This window comes from Sus scrofa, chromosome 7 (assembly GCF_000003025.6).
Source record: "Sus scrofa isolate TJ Tabasco breed Duroc chromosome 7, Sscrofa11.1, whole genome shotgun sequence".
Taxonomy (NCBI): domain Eukaryota; kingdom Metazoa; phylum Chordata; class Mammalia; order Artiodactyla; family Suidae; genus Sus; species Sus scrofa.
In genome coordinates this window covers 48774877-48790773 of record NC_010449.5, presented here as the reverse complement: position 1 = coordinate 48790773, position 15897 = coordinate 48774877, and the positions used below count along the sequence as shown (strand labels likewise).

The 15897-nt window shown below is 43.9% G+C and overlaps 1 protein-coding gene across 2 annotated transcripts in view; it reads left to right on the top strand.

Moving 5' to 3' along the window:
• Positions 1–15897, top strand: part of LOC102167410 (5-formyltetrahydrofolate cyclo-ligase) — a 155975-nt gene that overhangs the window by 82719 nt on the left and 57359 nt on the right. For both annotated transcript variants that reach the window (XR_002345772.1, XM_021098847.1), the window contains exon 4: positions 13137–13189. Coding sequence is in view for 1 of the 2 variants with exons in the window: in XM_021098847.1 (XP_020954506.1) it covers positions 13137–13172 (36 nt within the window). In the remaining variant the exon portion in view is untranslated. The remainder of the gene's footprint in view (positions 1–13136; positions 13190–15897) is intronic.

The window sequence follows — 15897 nt, the reverse complement described above, 5'->3', positions numbered from 1 at the left end:
AAGCATTATTAAGTCAGGTGGTGGATTTAGAACGGATGCCTTCAGAGGTCAGATTCATTGCTTGTTTTATTAGAGAGCAGAGAAATTGTGAAATATGCTCTTTTTACTGCCATACTCTACCAGGTTATTTTTTCTTTTTTTCCCAGGTGGACGGCATGCATTTTCCTAATATTTTGGCAGACATCTGATACTAGACTATAGGCAAAATGTTATAGTTTTATTTCATGTCCAATTTTTGTTGGGTTTTTTTGCAAGGGCTTTATGAGAAAGCAGCATGAGTTGTTGTCTCTGTGAGCGACCTTGATGAAAGCTAAAAATCTCTTTCCTTCTAGGAGTCGATGCGTGATTTAGGATTCTAGGAATGAATGAGCACTTTGCACACAGAGAGGTATCTGGCTCACATTCCATCTGGGTTTCCTGGTCTGTGAAGTGGGGATGCGGAGATGACAGTATTGTCTACTGCCCAAGGCTACCGTAGGGGTGAAATAAGGTGATTCATGTGAGAATATCAAGTGATGGCAAGCGCTTGATAAACTTGAGCTGTTTTTTTGTTTTGTTTTGTTTTAAGGAGGGGGAGCAGAAGAGACTATAGGCCTTAGATGAGCTGACAGCATGAAGTCAGTTGTGGTTCAGCCCCACAATGGCACTGAGTCATCCTCACCCTCCTAGAAAGAACATTTTTTGTTTGCTTGTTTGTTTGTTTGTCTTTTTAGGGCCACACCCACAGCATATGGAGATTCCCAGCCTAGGGATCGAATCGGAGCTGTAGCCACTGGCCTATGCTGAAGCCACAGCAACACCAGAGCTGAATCGCATCTGCGACCTACACCACAGCTCATGGCAATGCCGGATCCCCGATCCACTGAGTGAGGCCACAGATCAGATCTGCATCCTCATGGATGCTAGTCAGATTCGTTTCCGCTGCGCCATGACAGGAACTCCAACGTGAGCTGTTAATGACATGCCTGTTGACCTGGGGCGCGTTCCCGGGCACCTGCAGGTGCATATTCATATCGACATATATGTGCACATGGGTGCATGCATGCACACACACATGCACGGGTCTGCTGAAATTGCCAAACAGAAAAGTAGTTCTAGGTGGTTATTCATGTGTTTGTATGTAGTTTGAATGGACCAAGGGTGAGTTTGACTAGAAGCAATAACCCCACCATCCAGCCCATTCAACAAGTGTCCAGCTATGCCCTTAGGTGGCTTCCTGCTGATTCCCAGGTGTCTTTGATCTCCCGGCCAGGCCTAGGTGACCATATTGGCTCCCTTGGGATCAAGGTGGCCCCTCCAAACATTTGAGACATCACCATGACCTGCGCTGGCAGTCAAGAGGCTGAATGTGGTGGCCACATGAACAGAGGATCTGTGCCCTCTCAGGCCACTGCCTACCTGGGCACCAAGGACAGCTCCCAGATCTGCTTTCCCTTGCTCTCTCTGACTCCTCTGCCTGGGTCCCTCTCTGCCCCAGCCCTCAGGTGCAATATCACCCACACTCCAAGGCCTGCCTCAAATACCACCTCCTCCAGAAAGGCTTTTGGGATCCTCATCTCTGATTTAGACCTACTGTGTAGACATTGGCATTTCTCTCATGCATTGTCCCCACCAGAGCTCCCCTGGGAGACTGATCTTCCTTGAACCCCCAGTTAACATATGAGGACCAGAGCCGCTCTAGGCGTCTTGTCTCCACACAGTGGTGCTCCCCAATTCCAGATAGATAAGGCCCTCCTTTGCTTTAAACCCTTCATCCATGCCCAAGGCACTCGGGATAAGATCCATAGTCTTTCTCATGCTGCCTGGCTTGACTGTCCTTCCTTCTCCAGCTTCATTGCTGGGCAAGCTCTTTCTCACCAGGCCTCAGACACGTTTGCCGGCACATGGAGTGTGCCCAGCTCTTCCCTGCCTTGGGGCCTTTGCACATGCTAGGCCATCTGCTAGGAGTTTCCGTCCCCTTCACTTGGCCACCCCTACTCAGCCTTCAAGTCTGAGCTTAAAATGTCACTTGCTCATAGGTCTTCCCTGACATCTGCTTGCTCCACCCACTGTTCAACTTAGATGGCAGGTATTTAGCATTCGTTACTGAAGGTAACTGCGTGTGTGTCTGAGTTTTTACTGAATTGTAATTGTGTGTGTGTGATGGTTTAAGTTGGGCATCCCCACTAGAACTCCAGGAGGGCACTGCGAGTCTGTCTTGTGCATCACCGTATCTGCAGCACTAAATATGATGTTTACATAGAGCAGGGGCTCACAAGTAATTATTTTTGTGGATAAATGAGAGATAGGCACCAAAGCAGGTAGGACTGAAAGATCTGAAATTGCCCTGTTAGCACTTCCTCTTTTAGAATCCAAGCCTGCCCAGAATTTAGGTCTTTGCTGTGACACACCGTTTTGCAGTGCTCTTCTTCTCACCTGGAACCAGATGCTCCCCAGCCCCTGCTTACAGACCTCAGTTCTTGGGTTCAGCAGGAGCTGGCCACAGTCCACAGGCCAAGGTCTGCAGCTGGCAGGCCTTATCTGCCTACGGTGAGCTGCAAGTGCGGAGAAACTGGCTGCCTGCCAGCCGCTCCTTGCCGGTGACCAACAGAGCTGGTGCGTGACCCCACCAGCACCCTAAAATGCCTGGAGAGTGTATCCTGTACTATTTCCCAGGATGGCCTGTAAGGTTAAGTTTTTCCCCATAACAGTAGCTGGTTTATAATACATCCTTTAGTGACTGCTCTTCTCTTTCCTCCTCATTCTCCTTCATACCCCAGATAAACTACTTGACCTTGAATCCTTGTCTCGGAATCCACCTCTAGGAGAACCCAAACTAAGTCAAGAACTATTACTACACAATACGATGCTATTCCATTATTATCACACAATATGCATTCTGGCAAAAGAATTGATTTGTGATTTTGCATGTCGCACAATATACATTCTCAAGCTTAGAGAAGCCCCGGGCTTCCTTAGGTCACCTGGGCCTGGTTTCCTGCTTCTAAACTCTTCAGATGCCAGAACCAGTACAGAATGAAGTCTCCCCCCGAATCCTCCCATGGGCCCCATGGGTTAACTAGTCATAGCTTCCTGTTGCTGATAAGGGAATGGAGATCCATCAGAGAGCTAAAGAGATTTGCCTAGTGCTGCACAGCTGATCATTGCCCAGGGCACTTTTCTTTCTATCACCAGGACCTATAGGCTGTGTGGGCTGTGGGTCTGTACCAATCAGATGAGCATGTAGCAATGGAGCAGCTGCCTGCAGGGCCCAGGCTATGAGGGATGAGCTCACATCCCAAGGCTGTCCACACTTAGAGAAAAGTATCTAGAAGATTGGGCATAGATGTTCACTCACAAGTCCCCCGAGACTCACACAGACCCACGCATGCCAGCGTGTGCACACTTCGACCCACATATGCAGAAACACGTATGCCTGTTGGTGTCAGTTGCGGTTTTCTAATTAAAAACCAACAGTGCAGTGAGGCATGTTCTGTGCAGTGTCTCACTCTCAAGCTTAAAGAAGCCCTGGGCTTCCTTAGCTCACCTGGGCCTAGCCTCCTGCTTCTAAACTCTTCAGACACCAGAACCAGTACAGAATGAAGCTCTTATCAGCTCAGAAGGGGCACTTAACCAGCTACTGAGTGAGTTGTTAGGGACCCTGGAATGATAACAGGCTTCTCAAAATGAGAAGACGAGGGATTTTCTATTTGACAGTTGGAGTTTTAAAATTACACAGTAGACCAAATAGGCTCTTTCGATCTCATAATTATGTTTGTCATGATACAAACACTTAAATGTTTGGCTGCTGGTTGCCTTGGACGAAACTCCCAGAGTCAGATGGAATTGTACTGCCGTGACAAGCCATTATGCCCTGGCTGATGACAGTCCCTGCGCAATGCTTGTTGCCCAGCAATGCAGTTGTTCTCAGCAAATGCAACGTGGGCTCTCAGTGAGGAGGGCCGTGTTCTCCGTGGAGCTGTCACACGGGCCCCAGGACTAGGAGGCAGCAGCCAACGGCTCAGGAGCCCTTGGGAGTTAGATGGGTGCACGAGTTCTGCCATTTCTCCATCTGCTGGAAATGGAGCTCTCCGAATATGACAGTCCAAACAAGGGCAGTGCTAGAATCATTTCATCTATGTGTACTTTTCCTTTGATGGAGTAATCACGGAGAATTAAACTTTAAATTGTGTGATCCACAAGAAGAATGAACATCGAGGCCATTCTGCCAGGAACATCTTAATTTCTGAAAGCATTATAGTCTGATGAGTTTAGTCCTCAAATGGACTTTGTGGAGGTTGTTGGGTGGTGAATTGCTCTGAATATGCACAGAGTGATATTAGGAACACAGCGAGCTGAAAATTAGCATTCCAGAAGGGATAAAGCCATCTAAATACAATATTAGAAGATTTTATGATATTACGTTTCGAGGTAGTTTGGACTTCTGAATCCTTAAGAAATTTAATTTTCTTTCCATCAAGAAATATCTTAGTCAGAGCTCTTCTGGTTGCAAGTGAGAGAAATCAATGTAAACTTATTAAGATGAAGGGCAATGTTTTATAAGTGAGGCAGCATGACTTGCTACAGAAATTAGATATTTTCTCCTTCCTTCTCTCAAAGGGCTAGCAAAAGGCTAGCTTCACTCTTTTGGAGAGCTGATGGATCTTTTGCTCTAGGAGAGAAGAAGATTTGTATTTATTTATTTATTTGTTTGTTTATTTATATATTTTTTGCTTTTTAGGGCCACACCTACGGCATATGGAAATTCCCAGGCTAGGAGTCAAATTGAAGCTACAGCTGCCGGCCTACACCACAGCCACAGCAACATGGGATCCAGGCCATGTCTGTGACCTACACCACCACTCACGGCAACACTGGATCCTTAACCCACTGAGCAAGTCCAGGGATCGAACCTGCGTCCTCATGGTTCCTAGTCTGATCCTTTTCCACTGGGCCACGATGGGAACCCCTTAATGTGGTTTTATTTATTTATTTATTTATTTTATTTTATTTTTTTTTATTTTCCCACTGTACAGCAAGGGGTCAGGTTATCCTTACATGTATACATTGCAATTACAGTTTTTCCCCACCCTTTCTTCTGTTGCAACATGAGTATCTAGACAAAGTTCTCAATGCTATTCAGCAGGATCTCCTTGTAAATCTATTCTAGGTTGTGTCTGATAAGCCCAAGCTCCCGATCCCTCCCACTCCCTCCCCCTCCCATCAGGCAACCACAAGTCTCTTCTCCAAGTCCATGATTTTCTTTTCTGAGGAGATGTTCATTTGTGCTGGATATTAGATTCCAGTTGTAAGTGATATCATATGGTATTTGTCTTTGTCTTTCTGGCTCATTTCACTCAGTATGAGATTCTCTAGTTCCATCCATGTTGCTGCAAATGGCATTATGTCATCCTTTTTTATGGCTGAGTAGTATTCCATTGTGTATATATACCACATCTTCTGAATCCAATCATCTGTCGATGGACATTTGGGTTGTTTCCTTGTCCTGGCTATTGTGAATAGTGCTGCAATGAACATGCAGGTGCATGTGTCTCTTTTAAGCAGAGCTTTGTCCGGATAGATGCCCAAGAGTGGGATTGTGGGGTCATATGGAAGTTCTATGTATAGATTTCTAAGGTGTCTCCAAACTGTTCTCCATAGTGGCTGTACCAGTTTACATTCCCACCAGCAGTGCAGGAGGGTTCCCTTTTCTCCACAGCCCCTCCAGCACTTGTTATTTGTGGATTTATTAATGATGGCCATTCTGACTGGTGTGAGGTGGTATCTCATGGTAGTTTTGATTTGCATTTCTCTTATAATCAGCGATGTTGAGCATTTTTTCATGTGTTTGTTGGCCATCTAATGTGGTTTTAATTTACAGTTTCTTAATGACTAATGGTACAGAACATCTTTTTTTGTACTTCCATTTGTTTATCCCTTTTGGTGAGTTAACTATTTAGTTATTTTCTCATTTAAAAACATGAAGTTGTCTTCATCATACTTAGATGAAAGAGTTCTTTGTACATTCCATCAAATATGTGTTTGGGAAATGCTTTCTCCTCATCTGCAATTGCTTTTTTCATTTTCTTAGCAGTGTCTTTTACTTGGAGTATTTATTTTGTTTACAATATTTTTGAAACAAAAAATTTTAACAAAATTCTGGACTTACAGAATTGCAAAAATAGTACTTTTAATTCCCAGGTATACATTGTCCAGATCTCCCAAATGTTGGAAATGTCACTGTGTTCGCTTTCCTTTGCTTTCTCTGTCTCTGCCTCTGTGCTGTGTCTCTCTCGGAGTCTCTGTTTTTCCTTGTCTTTCTGGTCTCCTGACCTTGTATTTCTCTGTGTGTTCACATCATTCCCATCCTTGTAGGTCAGCTTCCTCTAACTCTCTTATGGCAGAAAACTCTAAGGACCAGCTACCTCTTAACTAGCAGCTCTAAGTTCCAGTTTCAAATGCCTGTGAGAGAATTTAATTGCTCAGCAGGGGTCAGCTATCGCCCTGATCCAGTTAGCAGTAGTCCTGTGCTGGGGTCCTTTTGAGAATGAATCATGAGCAAGCAGTGGATTAAAGAGAGAGGGAGAAACAACGAGCATCTTTCTATGAAACATAAAATATTTGGGAAAAAATGCAAGGAAATATAACTTCCCAAATGAATGTTCTTTTCACATAACTCCCTTGGGATACCAGGTGCTTTTTCCAAAACTCATGTCCTTATTTCATCGCTCACCCTGGCACTTACCTTTGAGGATGAGCTTTGGGATCAGATACTTTACCCTAAAAGAGAATCAGTATCAATTCTTTGTGGTCACACTTCCTTCTTGACCAAAATATGGTATTTTTTCCATGTTTAATTGTGACACAAGCACAACTGGACATCCAAGGATGGAGGGGGCCGGGGTGAAGCTGGCTTAAGGGCTTACCTCGTTTCTCTTCATCTCTTAGCCAGGCTTTCTCCACACTGAAGCCAGGGGTTCCATCCTGTCCTTCCTTCAGGGGCAACTGAATCCAGAGGCTCAAAAATGCTGTCAGCTTCCTCCCTCTCTCTCTCTTTTTTTTTCTTTCTTTCTTTCTTTTTTTTTTTTTTTTTTTTTTTTTGGTCTTTTCTAGGGCCGCACCTGTGGCATATGGAGGTTCCCAGGCCAGGGGTCTAATTGGAGCTATAGCCGCCACCCTACGACAGAGCCACAGCAACGTGGGATCTGAGCCCGCGTCTGCAACCTACACCACAGCTCATGGCAATGCCGAATCCTTAACCCACTCACTGAGCAAGGCCAGGGATCGAACCTGCAACCTCATGGTTCCTAGTCGGATTCGTTAACCACTGAGCCACGACGAGAACTCCATCTTTCTCGCTCTCTTGTGTCATCCCTTCCTACTGACCCTATCTCCTGCAGTCAGACTTTTCTCACATTGCTGTCATAGCCACTGGGAGCCCCCCAAACTCACAGTCTGCTCGCCAGAATAATGGCCTTTGAAAGATGCCATGATCCAATCCCTGGATCCTGTGAGTATGTTGCCTTACATGGCAAAAGTGAAACTGCATACAAGACCCCGCGTCCTTGTCTTTTGTAGCAAGAGGCTTTGACTTTAGTCTCCAGGCCTCTCCTTGGTTTCAAAAGGCTTACTGAAGAGTTAATGATTAGGAAATAGGAAGATATAGAAACAAGAATAGCTGTTGGTGAGGTTGCGGGTTCGGTCCCTGGCCTTGCTCAGTGGGTTGAGGATCCAGCGTTGCCGTGAGCTGTGGTGTAGGTTGCAGACGCGGCTCGGATCCTGCGTTGCTGTGGCTCTGGCGTAGGCCAGTGGCTACAGCTCCGATTCAACCCCTAGCCTGGGAACCTCCATATGCCGCGGGAGCGGCCCAAGAAATAGCAACAACAACAACAACAACAACAACAACAAAAGACAAAAAAAAAAAAGAATAGCTGTTGGACTGGGAATTTGTAACAATTTAGACTATAAATCTGCTACATAGCAGAATCACTGAACTCTGTTTCCTGAAATATATAAAGGCCTGAAAATTATTCTTAAGTTGTTTTTACAAAAGCAGACCCCTACCAGGTGAAAACTGCTGACTGTAAGCAAATAGCTACCAGACCAGTTGAAACCAGAAGGGTGATGCTCGAAACTCCATCTTGATGCCAGCCAACCTGAGACTTGAACACAAGGCAATCAAGCAACCTATGGCCCCTTCCCTCACCATGCCTTTCAGACCCCCTTCCCTGAAACCTGTCGAGGAGTTTGGGTCGTTTGAGCGTGAGCTGTCCTTGCTCGGTGACCTACAACAAACACTTTGTTTTCCTTCCCCCAACCAGATGTCCGTAGATTGGCTTTATTGTGTATGAGTGAGCATTGAACCCAAGTTTGGTTCAGCAACAAAAGGAACTCTGCAGATGTGATTTCAGTTAAGGATCCTGAGATGGGGAGATCATCCTGGATTATTTAGGTGGGTCCAATGTAATCAGGGGTTCCTTGAAGAGGGAAGCATGAAGATCAAAGGCAGAAGAAGAGGATGGGATGACAAAGCAGAGGTTGGAGTGATGTGCTTTGAAGATGGAGGAAGGGGCCACAAGCCAAGGAATGCAAGTGGCCTCTAGAGGCTAGAAAAGGCCCAGCAACAGATTCTTCCCTAGAATCTCCAGAAGGTACCAGTTCTGCTGACATCTTGATTTTGGCCAAGTGACACTGATCTGGGACTTCTGATCTCCAGAACTGTAAGAGAATAGATTCATAGTGTTTAAAGCCACCAAGTTTGTTGGCCTTTGTTATAGCAGCTAGAGGAAACTAACACACAATCCAAAAGGAGGAGAGACCCTTTTCTCCGAAGTTGATCTACTAAATCTGGAAGTTCTCTGGTTTGCCTTGCCCCCATGCCCACTTTGTAGACAAAACACAGTGAATAGGAGGATGAGGTACCCAGGCCAGAGTGGCCAGGTTTGGATCACATGCCCACCTTGAAGTCAGGTGACAAAAGAGGCACATATGGTGGGATGAGCTAAGGCTGTGTCTCCACAGACAAAGGTTGGCTGGATAGACAGATGTCCCCTGTGGACCACCCTGTCCCCTCCCCCACCATGCCAACCAGCCTTTGCTCCAAATAACTGTTGAAAATCAACTTCGTCTTTCAAGGACAAAATCTTGCCTACAGTGAGAACGTTCACAAGATTATGCTTTAGGAGTTCCCGTCATGGTGTAGTGGTTAACAAATCTGACTAGGAACCATGAGGTTGTGGCTTCGATCCCTGGCCTTGCTCAGTGGGTTAAGGATCCGGCGTTGCCGTGAGCTGTGGTGTAGGTTGCAGATGTGGCTCGAATCCCATGTTGTTGTGGCTGTGGTATAGGCCAGCAGCTATGGCTCCGATTCAACCCCTAGCCTGGGAACCTCCATACGCTGCAGGAGCGGCCCAAGAGATGGCAAAAAAAAAAAAAGATTATGCTTTAGGCTCACAAGGCTATTTCTAAAGAAGAATATTTTGTGGTCTCTTGAGGGCCTATTTGAAAGGAGCAAACTTCATTCGGATACCTGAGATCTGGTATTTCTGCTGTGAATGGTGTCTCTTTGTGGTCATAAGAAAGAGTTGAATTTATACTTGTTCTGCCAAATGTCAGCTTGCTGACCTCTCTGAGTTTCAGTTTTCTCCTCTGTAAAATGGAGATAATAACAACCCTTCCTAAGGGTTGTTGAAAGGATTAAAAGAAGATGATTTATGTAAAACCTAGCACTATGCAAAGCTTAGCACCGTTGTTCAATAAATGATTGCTATATTTGTCTTGCTCTGTATATAAAGTAATATGAAATTGGTTTATGAAAGTCAGACCAAATCCTGAGTGGGGCTGAGATATTAAAGCTCCATATTTTAGTGCATGGATTACCACAAGTAGACTGTTAACACTTATTTGTACCCTGTATGTATTTATGGGGTAACTTTTATAAAAGCTAAAAAATCTTAACATTTCTTTTTCTTTTCTCGTGCCTGCTCCATTCTCTGCTCAGTTTGAATGTTTCGTGTTTAGTCTATTACACAGAATATGAGTGGTGGCCCAATGGAAGTTACTGTGAAAAGCCAGAAGCAAAGAAGAAAATCCTGTACTTTCCAGGCAGCAGCCCACACGACCAGGCATGGGGAGGGAGCCAGAGCAACAGCATGGCAGCTCCTCAAGGGCATCCGCTCCTCCAGGGTTGTCCCTGCCTGGACCACACTCTGCAATGTGCCAGGCATTCCTGTTCCTGCTTTCCCGGACCCAGCCCCCCTCACTGCCTGGGCTTTCCCTTCACGTCAGCTCTGACACCTCTGGGTACCCACTTCTGGGCTCCTGACTTTTCATTTAACTGGGTGACCAGCCTTATTTTGACCTCTTGGCCTCAGAATTCTCTAGCACGGACTGTCAAACATTCCTGGTGTTTTCTGAATTTGACTCCTGTGCTTCTTTTGTTGGAAGGCTTTGAAGTGTTGCTGCTACCAGGCCCCAGGGGCCAGACATCTGGGTGGCAAGGCGGTGTCCCGAAGTGAACTCTAGCCTGGGATCCAAAAGATGGAGAAATAACCATGGTGTATGAATGGGCTAGAGAGGCACTCAAAGATTTTATAGGAACAAAACTTTGGGAAAGAGAGAGGGGAAAAGACTTAGCTGAGGGCCAAGGATTAGGAGAGAGCTTCTTTTTGCTAGGATTCTGGCCATATGGCTCTGCAGTGGATGCTGTTGGTGTCTGGCCTGAATCACCTTTATGGGGCGGGGGTGTCCATGTTCCAGCTGCTGTGAGTGTGGCTGCTGATGTCTCACAGCTGCCCCACCTCTGGAGCACTGCGTTTGGTCAATGGGAGCGACTTCACCTGGCAGGTGGCATGCGCTCACCCCATTTCCCCTGTGTAACCAACAGTCAATGACTGGCTTCTACAGAAAGTACTAAAGACTATTACTTTGCCTCAAGGGAAACCAGCCCTGGTGTAATTCACACTCCAGAGCACCCTATGGGATCAGCTAAGACCACATCCTTCCTTGGTTCCTCATCCTGCTTCCCTCGCCCCCTTCTCCTGAGAGCGCTTCTCAAGAAATCACATGTACCAGAATCCCTGCTCTGGGCTCTAGGAAATGGGACCAAGTCACCTTTCAGACTTATCCACCATCTTTCTGCTAAGTGACCTTTCCATAGGCTGTTCCTTCTGCCCGAAAGGCTCTTCCTCACCCCATTCATCTAGTGAAGTCCCATCCATCCTTCAGATCTCAGCAAGGCTCACGTCCTTGGGGAAGACTTTGTTGACTTCCCTGGCTACGTCAAAGTCCCTTCTTCCCTGCACAGTCTCCCTCTCCAGTGAATCGCTTGTTACGATGACAATACAACATTTATCTGTGTGGTTATTTGATGCATACATGACTTTCCCATTGGAGTGTAGTTTCCAAAAGGATTAGAATCATTTCTGCTTTTGTTCACCACCATATTCCCAGTGCTTAGGCCAGTGCCTGGTACTTTTTTTTAGTAGAAGGTACTAAAAAAAAATGTTTGTTAAGAGAATGATTAAAACGAAGGGATTAAAAACAAAAGACTTGAGAAAAATCAAAGAAGGAGGCTGGTGAAAGATGCTGGTGAAAGGGCAAATGTAGTGAGGAGGGGAAAAGTGCCCTTGGGATTTGGCAATGTGGAGGTCACGGGTGGTCTTGATGAGAGCAAGGTCATGGAGTGATGGAGGCTAGAGCCGAACCACTGTGGGCTGAGGGCAGTGTGGTGGGGAATTGGAGAAAGAAAGAAAGAGTATGGATGACTCTTCCTAGAATGGTATGTGGGCAAGAAAAAGCCATCCAGGGTGGATGAAGACCGGTTTCACTCTGAGCATGGATCTCCTGCATACCTATCTGTCATTTCCCCCCAAGTATATCTCTGATGAGCCACTGAAACTGCTGAACTAGCCTTCTATGGCCTCCTCAGAGTTGCATGTGCTTGGAACCTCCATATGGACCTGTCGTGTTCCCACTCCTAGCATGTGACACAGGAGCAGCAGCCTCACTGTCGAGTGTAGGTAGCATTGGTGGAGTGTGGGCAGGACTCTGAGGCCACTCAGTACTTCTCATCAAGGTGGCTGATGTCCAGTCCCACACCCATCAAGAGTCCCACACCCTCCTGTGGGTGGGACCGGTGTCTATCTAGTCACCAGGGCTTCTATCAAGGTCTAGAATAGGAAGAAGCCAAGTGAGAGTTGATGTACACTGGTCATTTTCATAGAAAAATTAGCTCTGATTAGACCCCTAGCCTGGGAACCTCCATATGCCATGAGTGTGGCCCTAAAAATAATAATAAAAAAAATTAACTGAAGAGGCCAACTGAATAGACCAAGACTTAAAAAAATTAAAAGAGCCAACCAAAGTCACATGGCTACTAAGTAAGGGAGTTAGGATTTGAATTCCAGGTGTGTCACTGTAGATCCTGGGACATTTCCATTATACTGTGCCCTGGTGGTGGAGTCTAGGGACCAGGAGATAGGACTAGACTCCTGGTTTTTCTGCGTGGGTGGGATTTGGGCAGGACCCTCCCTCCCCTCGGTTTTATGTGGCCTTGTGGAGTCCAGTGGATTGCTCGTGGCAGCTTCAGGTGAGCCTACCTGTTCCTTCATTTCTCAGCAACCACACATGTCTGGTGGCCTGGAGAACTGGATATGGTGGTCCATTTATACAGTTGATCCATAGGGCATTCTTCTCTGACTCCAGACCAAGGCCATTCACTTATTATCTTACCACGTGTCTTAAGTCAGAATTTCTATCTTGCTGCAGTGGAGGTGGGAGGGCTTGAAGAGATGGAGCGCCTAAGAGCTTGGAATCAGGCTCTGAAGGTTAATCCCCAAGTCAGAGGCTTGCTGTCTCCAACTCAGAGAAGAAGAGAGCCTCATGCATCCCATTCTTGTGGGATAGAACTCTTATTCTGCCCACTGGGCGCCATGGAAAAAAGGGTCATTTTCGATTGCCCCTGGCCAAGGATCCCCAAGGTGTCAGGAAACTAAAAAAGACATAAGCAGAGAGCAGAATCAAGGCCTCTGACTTCTACCCTGACAAGAATTATAGTAACTCTCCTAGAAATAAGTAACACTTTTATCAGATAATAGCCTATAAAAGACCATGTTGGTCAGTCACCTTGTTTCACTTATTTTCTTTCCTACTTTTAGGTCATCTGCTTTCCAACACTGCAAGTGAACCTGTAGAGACGCGAGTCTGCAAGGTCAGCAATACTTTTACTTGATTACTATGTACAGAATGTTCAATGCATAGGTCTGGTCTCTGAAGGGGACGGAGAAGGCATTTAGTGCGTGGTCAAACCTGGATTTCGACTCTGCACACCTATTTATAGCATCAGCCTCCATTTTAAGTTCATTAGGAGGAAACAAATACAAATTTTAAATGCAGAGTTAGTCCACATTTAGGACATAGATATGAGAATGATTTTCTATCTTGAAGCCGTTCAATATACTGGCTGTTAACTCACTGAAAGATGGCTGAGGTCTACATGAATCATTCAGTCAGGCTCAGGCATCCCTACCATATTTTTTGCTGGTGAAAGAGAAGTTAAGGGAAGATTGTCTAATTTGCATATGTAAATCTGGCCAGCGTAATATGTATTCCTCGTTCATTATCACTTATGTATAATCAGAAGCCAATTTTTCTTTCAAAAGGAGCCCCACAGCTGAGCTTTCAGCTTTCGCCAGGCCTCTCTTGAAAACTATTGTCAAATGAAGGGAAAAAGCACTTTTCTTTGCATAATTGAGCTTATCTAGAAGTTTAAAGTCTTTGCAGGGCAAATTGGAAAGGAAATGTGTGATGAGTAGAAAACTCAAATGGATACAATTTAGGGAAAGGGCTGACTTATGTCCACTCCTGGTCTGAGAACCTTGATGGCTATAATCAGATAAGGTTTCTAGTTAATAAGAATATTTGGAATGGGAGCCTGAGGGGGTTTTTTGTGACCACTTTCAGGCCTCCTGCCCTTCTGCTGCTGTGGCCTCTGGGTTCACAGGGTGACACAGGGAAAGACCGGCTGATTTGGTTTATTGTCTATTGGGGCATTTTGTAGACTTTTAGGGTCTCTGCTGGCATCACAAGGGCAAACAGCACAATGTCTCTTGCTCAATGTCATTTTATCAAAGTCTCCATAGATCAAAATCTCATCATTGAAACTAAATGAAGCAAAACAAGACATAGAAAGTGCAATTCTTACCAAATTTCCAGCTGCTATTTTTTTGTAGGAATTGACAAGCTGATTTAGAAATTCACATAGAAATACAAATAGTTAAAAAAAATTTAAAAATGGTAAAAAAGTAAAAAAGAGTTTAAAAAAAAAAGTCATTGGAGAACTCACATTTCCCAACTTCAAAACTTACCACAAAGCTACAGTAATCGAAACAATGTCATACTCACATAAGGATAAACATACGGATAGATGAAATATAATTGAGAATCCAGATTAAAAGTTCCTCACATTTATGGTCCATTGATATTTGACAAGGATGCTAAAACAAATAAAGAATATGTAATCTTTTCAACAAATGGTGCTGGAACAACTGTATAGCCACATGCAAAAGAATGAAGTTGGATAGCTACCTCAAAGCATATGCAAAAACTAACTTGAAAGGAATCAGAGACCTAAATATAAGAACTAAAATTATAAAACTAAGGAGTTTTAGGGAAAAACTTAAGAAACTTAGGAAAAAACGCAGGAGTAAATATTCATGATGTTGGATTAGGGAATGGTTTTTTAGAACCCAAAAGCAAATGTGACAAAAGAAAAAATAGATATGTTGGACTTTATAAAAATTAAAAAAATTTGTGTTTCAGAGGATACTATCCAGAAAGTTAAAAGACAATCCATGAGATGGAAGAAAATATTTGCAAGTCATATATCTGAAGAGGGACTGGTATTCAGATCTCTTACCACTCAGTAACAAAAAGCAAATAATCCAATTAAAAATGGCAAAGGATCTGAATAGACATTTCTTCAAATAACATATATAAATTGGCAATAAGCACAGGAAGAGATGCTCAACTAATTAGTTATTAGGGAACTACAAATCAAAAGCACAATGAGCTACTATATCACAACCATTATTTATTCTGGCCAGAATCGTATGTCAATTTTTGAAATTAATTTAGATTTTATTTATGACTTAAAATATGGTCTGTTTTCTTAAATGGTCTAAAGATAGTTGAAAAGAGGGAATATTCTGTATTATCATGGTACCAAGTTGGAAATATAGCTCTAAGATATACTTAATTTATTATTTATTTAGGTTTGCTTTATCCTTGATAGATATTTTCTCCTTAATCTGTCTCGGTCAGAAGGAGGTGATTTAAATTATCTTATTATTAATGTGGATTTGTCTAGTTTTCCTTTTATCTTCTATAGTTTCTGCTTCATGAAAATTGCTGCTATATTATTTTGTGCATAGAAATTTATGACAATGATAACTTCATTATGCTTTTAGCACTATAAAATATTCTTTGTTTTGCTTAATACTTCTATTCTTAGATTATAGATTATTTGACGCCCAGATCATAACACTTGCTTTCATTTTATCTTTATCCGTATCACTTTGGCTATTAAAGTATCTTTAATCTGTTTCCCTGGTTTCTAATTCCACCTTACATTCTGTGAGTTTTCCCAGTGACTTTTCAAAAAGACCTACATTTTCACTTAAGCTACTTTGTTTTACTGCTTAGGTTTTGGCACTTGGAAGCCAAAGAGGAAAGGACTTTATGTGCTTATAGTAAGTGTAACAAAAAACAGCATGACAACTGAAACCAAACCTTTTATTGATATTAACAAATATAAATAAGCTAAACTCACTATATATATATATATGTTACTTAACAAAGCCAGTACAACTCTATGCTTTCTCAAGGGTACACAATCAAACCTAATTCAGAAAGGTTAAA